Source organism: Nothoprocta perdicaria, unplaced genomic scaffold (genome assembly GCF_003342845.1).
Source record: "Nothoprocta perdicaria isolate Ctin4 unplaced genomic scaffold, notPer1 scaffold_933, whole genome shotgun sequence".
Classification (NCBI taxonomy): Eukaryota; Metazoa; Chordata; class Aves; order Tinamiformes; family Tinamidae; genus Nothoprocta; species Nothoprocta perdicaria.
The window spans coordinates 3,506-10,809 of NW_020456236.1; the positions used below are offsets into that span (position 1 = coordinate 3,506).

The 7,304-nt window shown below is 52.4% G+C and overlaps 1 protein-coding gene across 1 annotated transcript in view; it reads right to left on the reverse strand.

The window, feature by feature from the left end:
• Positions 1-2,777, reverse strand: part of LOC112958976 (scavenger receptor cysteine-rich domain-containing protein SCART1-like) — a gene marked incomplete at its 3' end in the record, with an annotated part of 6,277 nt that extends 3,500 nt beyond the window's left edge. The window contains 4 exon segments of the mRNA XM_026052926.1: positions 6-267; positions 504-562; positions 2,186-2,196; positions 2,697-2,777. Of these exon segments, the coding sequence (XP_025908711.1) occupies positions 6-267; positions 504-562; positions 2,186-2,196; positions 2,697-2,777 (413 nt within the window).
• Between the last annotated feature and the right edge of the window lie 4,527 nt (positions 2,778-7,304).

Here is a 7,304-nt window from a genome sequence, read left to right on the forward strand (position 1 = left end):
GGGACACCCCCAGAGCAGTCACAGGGCACTGTCCCAAATGGGATTCAGTCCCATTACAGTGGAAAGTGTCTCTCCAGACAGGACCTCTTCCTCTGTCAAAGTGCCCTCCTGCAGGAATGGACTCAGCAAATCCACAGTTGAGTTGATGACAGAGAACATGAGCGTCGGAGATGTCCCAGCGAGAGTCACAGAGGGTTCCCCAGGTCCCCTCCACCTCGACCTCTACTCGTCCTGAACATGGCGTGCTGCCATTCACCAGCCTGAATCCTGGATATATGACAAAGGGAAGTGGAGGACTTTAGAGAGGATCACATTGTGCCCTAGCTCATCATCCCAAGAGAGAAATGCCACAGAGATCCAATTTCCTTTGCTTCCAGCATGATTGCAAACAACTCCATCCCTCCTTCACTCACACCATGCTCAGCATTGTCCCTCCCCTGCTCCCCTGTTTCTTAGCACATAGCTTATGGGTGGCATTTCACACCTCCTCCCCGAATGCTCACTTGTACAGGTGACAGCAGCGTAGTTGGCATGACTGCAGGTCAGGTTGCTGAGGGACCTCCTGGGGCAGGAGGAGAGGAAGGGCTCATTCCCCACACACTGCAGCTCTCCATTCCAGAAGGGAGCGACCCCCTCTCCAAAGTGAGCTCCCCCATGGATGGATAGGGCTATTCCACACTGCAGATCCCTACAGATGACATCAGCAGCTTTCACACCAAAGTATGAGGCACAGACTGGTTTCCATTGATCTGCATCTCTGATCTCCAAACGTCCTGAGCAGGGGCTGTCTCCTCCAACCAGCCGAACAAATCCTGGGGGAAGAAAAGGTAAAAATAAAAACAGAACACTCAATGACAAGGAGTTGCCACAGGCTTCTGAAATTACATACCATGGCAGCCACATCCAAAGGGTCCCATTAATGTTAAACAGAAGTAGGTTTTGATGGCAAAAACCCTTCAAGGCCCCCTGCAGCTCCTCTGACATCCACACAGTGCTCTGGAGCTTCTCTGGATCACAGACCCATAGCATAGACCAGTGCCCTWCAGGCACTGCTCAGGGAAATGCTGCTGCCCCAGAGGCTGCCCCAGTGCCCGGCACATATCTCCAGCACCTCAGCCCTAGCAGTTGTTGGATGCTGTTCAGCCCTGCAGAGCTCAGAGCCAGACTGGAGAACTGCCTCACACAGCCCCAAATGCTCCCTGTTCCCAGGGTGTTCTGCARTGTCAGCAGTGCCAGTGACACGGACCCAGCAGGACAAGCCTGAGCCTGTGGTGATGTGGGAGGGAGCAGCCAGTGGCCCCACAGACACCAACCCAGARCTCATGGGGGACTGGTCTTTGCAGGGTGGCCATGGACAAAGGGTGCCCAGCTCATTGCCCTGCTTCCCTGCGCCAGGTCCTGCTCTTGTCCGCTCTGAAAAGCCCCTTTGGGTCAGTCAAGGCACTCCTGTCTGTGAGGCGAATGACTGCAGGAGCCTCGGCCATCTGGTACCATTTCCCCAGCCAAGGGGGTGCCAAGTAAGGCATCCTGAGGTCTGGGGCACAGGGACACCCAGCACAGACTTGAATGTCCTGGCAGAATGTGAGGAGATTGAAGGAGACCAAGAGACCCTGTAGGGCAGAGTAAGGGATTCATCTCCCAGCCTGGGGCACCACCTGAGGGTGGACTGAGCCCCCAGAACCCTGGTGGGGTCTGTGCACCCCATGGTGGGTTCACATGGCCTTTCCCTAGGGACAGCAGTCGCAACAGCTGCAGCTGGGCAGTGAAAGCAGCCATGCCAGGGCCTGATCTAGTACTCGGCCGTGCTCCCTCAGGGCACAGCACCATTAGTCCCCTGATCCCAGGCCCAACCGCAAAGTGAGGAACTGGATGACTCCTTACCTGAACAAACCACTCCAGCGTCCCAAGCATGAGTGCAGTAACTTCTAGTCTGATTATCATTTCTGCACTTAGACAAGGCAATCTCGGTGCCTTGAGAGCCTACAGAGTACAGCCAAATGGGGCCAGATCCTGGCCTGAAATATCCAGACTTAGGGGCTTGAAGAGCAGATCCACAGCCCAGCTGCTTACAAACTACAGCAGCATCTTTCATGTCCCAGGAAATATCACACACAGTCCCCCATTGGCCCTGGTGTTCCACTTCCACTCTCCCAGCACAGCGGTTGTCTCCATCCTCCAGCCTCACCTTTGCAGCACCTTCAAACACAGACAGGGGGCCAGTTAGGAGGGCACCAAACCCCAGCACTGCGACTGTGTAGGGTCCTAGGGCTGAGTCTCAGGCCCTGGGGTGTGAGCCCTCTCCCCTCTGCATTGTTGGGGTGCCCAGGACCCAGTTTGCCTGCCTCCACACATCATGGCTGGAGTGCACCTATCTCCCAAAAACCCACTCACCATAGAGCATCAGGGCTCTATAAATCCCCAGGGAACACCAAGAGGATCCCCATCTTCTGTCCCAACCCATCCTTCCTTCCTGTTGGGAAGACCTGAGCTCCTGTGTATGGCCAGGGCCCTTGCAAAAGACACCTCTCTGCTGGAGTGTGAGCATGAGCACCCTGATCACCTTTTCTCAGCCGGGCAGAAACTGCCTGTCCTTGTGCCAGGCAACCCTGACCCTGGGGCAGTGAACAGCACAGAAACTCTCCTGGGAATCCTAGGCTTGGCTGCACCCTGAGCACTGCAGTCACCAGCTAACTCACCATCAGCTCAAGTCCACAGTGCTGGGCGGACAGGGTATCCCTAAAGGATGGCAAGGATGAGGTGTCTACAAGCACGCCCATGCACCAACTGCCAGAAGCACAGGAGCTGTGAAAGCTCAAATACCCTTCTCTCACTCAAAGGGGCACAGGATCTTGACTTGAGCACTTCTGACCCTTGTCTCACTACTCTGTGGGAACATCCAGCATTTCCGGAGGGATCCCCATAACCCCACTGCTGCCTATTGGCCCTACACCCATGGGCTAGGGAACAGGCACTTACCCCAGCACAGCTGCACCCAGACGAGCAGCCACAGCACCCAAGACATGTGAAGTCCTTCTGCCTCCATCCGCAACCTGTCCTGACAGCACTGCCCTGCTGCACCCTGTCCCTGCCACAAATCCTGGAGCCTTGCACAGGACAACAAACATGGGAAGTCAATATATATCTGCAGGTGCTGGCCCAGCCCCTGGATGAGCCAATCGAAGCAGCAGGCACCTTTTTAGACGTTATCGGGGGTTATCTCCCTGTCACAACCCAGCCCTCCAATGAACTTCTCGAGCGCCGTTCATGACCATATATGTGGCACGGCTCCACTGCGGATGTCATGGTCACCGCTCTGGGGCGTCATCACGGGGCCCATCCCAGCAGGACAGGGCAGATCATGGAGGGAAAAGGGTCTGTCATACTTTGTATTCAGCTTGGGAAATTTGGGGATCTCGCATGCAGTGGTTGCTCAAGTGCCCAAGATGCAAGTGTCCAGCTTTGCCCACATCATGGGAATCATGGAGCTGGGATTGTTCCTGGGATAGGTTGTGTCAGAATGGGAAGGAAACAGGAACAGCCCCTGATCCTGCTACAGCTCTGCTGTACTGGAAGCAGCAGCTGTGAAAGGTCTCTTTGCCATGGYCAGAGATGCATCCTGTGAGTGCGGTCTCGTCCATCCCTTCTCGGACAGCCGGGCGCTGGTGTCTTGGTCAGGAGCAGGGAGCTGGAACATTTCACTCCTCTGAGAGCAGACAGGGCAGCCCAGGCATTCAGAGCCCCCCAGCTCTCAGGCTGTTCACCCAGAGCCCGTTATTCCCTTGCAGGGGCTGATCGGCAGATCAAAGCCTCGCCTGCAGGTGCACAAACCACAGYCCACGTGACCTCGGCAGCCGGCGCYGCGCGCTCCCTGCAGCAGCGRCCGAACCAGGAAGACGGTGGTTTCTCTGTGGGCTTGGTTCCCCAAGCAGTGTCACTGCGTGCAGCCACTGGGGCAGCTCCAGGAGCTGCTCCCAGGAATGGGGCTGCAGGGGCTGCTCCTGCTGCCTTTGCACTCGTGGCTGCTGGGTGCAGGTCCTAGAATCACAGTGTGGTTTCTCATCAGTGATGCTGCATCTCACCCTGCCTGCTGCTGCTGCAGCACACCTTCATACATYTATGTRCCMTTAGGCTTTCACGTATGGTTTATGTATATTACATTTTTAACAGAATGAGTGCTTTTTTTTATTGAGAAATGGACATTTTGTTAGATGCTTCAGATATTATTGTGCCTTTCTTTTCTTTCTTCCATATTMTAAAGATTATAAATATTATATACTATTTATAGGTTATATATCTATAAATAATATGCAATATTAATTAATTATAGTATGCAATAATATAACATCATAGTATATTTTATAATAAGTGATTATAAATAATTGTGTGATATAAAATATAATAAAAATTGTTATAATTGTATACATATTATAATATGTATTATGTATTATAATCTATAAACATTATTTTCCATTATTTTAATCTCATGTTCGTGGATGATATGCTCTCTGGAGTACACTGCTTTTAACTCCTTCACCTTCCCGTTGAGCAGGCCCATGCCTTAGGGATTAATTGTGAGCTCACTGCTGCTTGACTGCCTGATGGGCCAGCAGCATCCCTATCCAGGATATGGATGGGATATACTTTTGAGGTCATTCCTGCTGCAGCAGGTAACAGGCCAGCAGCAGGCGCATGACTTGGATGCCATGTCTCATGTCAGGGCTCCCTCAGTACCTCACAGGGCAGCAGCAGGCAAATCGCTTGGATGTTGTGAGCTCACTTCCCCCAGAGCCCGTGATAGGTCAGCAGCAGCCGCATAACTTCAATGCAGCTTGAATGCCTGGTAGGCCAGCAGCAGCCACACGTCTTGAATGTTGATTGTGAGRCCACAGTCCTGCTGTGAGGACTCAGCACCTGATAGGCCAGCAGAATGCACATGAAACAACACAGCCAGGCACTAACAGTCTTGAAGGTTTCTGCAGTGCATTGACAATAACTTTTTGAAACRGGTTGTGAAGGAGCCAAAGAGGAGAGGTGGGCTACTGGACCTTGTACTCACAAATAGAGAGGGACTTGTTAGAGATGTAAAGCTAGAGGGTAGCCTTGGCTGCTGCGATCATGAGTTGGTGGTGTTCACAATGCAAAGAGGAGGAAGCAGGTCTGTGAGTGGCCATCTAACCATRGACTTCAGGAGGGCTGAATTTGGCCTCTTCRGGGACCTCCTTGGAAGAATCCCATGGACTGGGTCTCTGGAAGGAAGAGGAGCCCAAGAGAACTGGTTGGTTTTCAAGCAACACTTCCTCCATGCTCAGCAACAATGCATCCCTATGAGTCAGGCAGGGTGGGCAGGAGGCCTGCATGGATGAGCACAGAGTTCCTGGCAAAACTCAAGCAGAAGAAAGCAGTATACAGAAYGTGGAAGAAAGGACAGGCCCCTTGGGAGAAATACAGGAACACTGTCAGGGAATGCAGGGATCCTACAAGGAAAGCTAAAGGTACACTTGGAACWAAATCTGRCAAGGGATGTTAAAAAGAAGAGCTTGAAAYATATCAATGGGAAAAGGAAGATTAGGGAGAACGTGGGTTCGCTGGTGAACGGGATAGGTGCCCTGGTTATGAAAAATACAGAAAAGGCCGAGTTGCTGAATGCCTTCTTTGCTTCAGTGTTTACCAAGGGCAGCCCTATGGAATCCCAGACACTAGAGACAGAAGAAGAAGCCTGGAGAGAGGAAGACTTGCCCCAAGTAGAGGAAGATTGGGTCAGAGAGTGCTTAGGGCAACTTGAWTCSCACAAATCCATGAGCCATGATGGGATGCACCCCAGAGTGCTGAGTGAGGTAGCAGATATTATAGCTAAGCCACTCGCCGTCATCTTTGAAAGGTCCTGGAGAATGGGGGAGGTGTCTGAGAACTGGAAGAAAGCCAATGTGACRTCASTCTTCAAAAACRACAAGAAGGAGGAGCCAGGCAACGACAGGCTGGTGAGCCTAACCTCCATCCCTGGAAAAGTGGTGGAACAGCTCATCCTGGCTGTTGTCTCCAAGTGTATGGAGGACAAGAAGGTGCTCAGGAGTAGCCAGCATGGGTTCACCAAAGGGACATCATGCTTGACTAACCTGACAGCCTTCTATGATGGAATGACTAGCCGGATAGAAGAAGGGAGAGCAGTGGATGCCATCTATCTGGACTTCAGCAAGGCTTTTGACACCATCCCTCACAGCATCCTCCTGGACAAGCTCCRRAGGTGTGGGATAGGTGAGTKGACAGTGAGGTGGATTGAGAACTGGCTGCATGRCAKAGCTCAGAGGGTGGTCATAAGTGGCGCTGAGTCCAGTTGGAGGCCTTTAKTTAGACCCCAAAGGTCAGTCCTTGGTCCACTCCTGTTCAACTTTTTCATCAATGACCTGGATGAAGGGATGGAGTGCTCCCTCAGCAAGTTTGCTGATGACACCAAACTGGGAARAGTAGCTGATAGCCCTGAGGGCTGTGCTGCCATCCAGAGAGACCTGGACAGACTGGACAACTGGACAGTGAGAAAGCTCATGAAGTTCAACAAGGGCAAGTGCAGAGTCCTGCACTTGGGGAGGAATAACCCCAGACACCAGTACAGATTAGGGGTTGACCTGCTGGAGAGCAACCCCGCAGAGAGGGACCTGGGTGTCATGTCAGATGACAAGCTGACCATGAGGCAGCAGTGTGCCTTGGTGGCCAAGAAGACCCATGGGATTCTGSTTTGCATTAAGAAGAGCCTCTCCAGCAGGTCAYGTGAGGTGATCGTTCCCCTCTACACAGCCCTGGTGAGGCCACATCTGGAGTACTGTGTGCAGTTCCGGGCTCCCCAGTACAAGAGGGATGTGGAGCTGCTGGAGAGAGTCCAGCGCAGGGCTACAAAGATGATCAGGGGCCTGGAACATCTGCCCTATGAGCAAAGGCTGAGAGAGCTGGGCCTGTTCAGCCTGGAGAAGAGAAGGTTGAGGGGGGACCTGGTCAGTGTCTATAAATACCTCAAGGGAGGCAGTGAGGAGGATGGGGAYRGCCTCTTTTCAGTGGTGGCTGCTGGTAGAACTAGAGGAAACAGTCACAAATCAAAGCACCARAAGTTCCTCAGGAACTTAAGGAAAGAATTCTTAACATTAAAGGTGAYAGAACTGAGTCTCCTTCTCTAGAGATCTTCAAAACCCAATTGGACACAGCCCTGTGCCACATGCTCTAGGTGACTCTTCATGTGTGAGGCTTTGGGCTGCATGATCTCTACAGGTGCCTTCCAACCTTAAGGATTCTATGATTCTATGGGATGGAAGGTGACT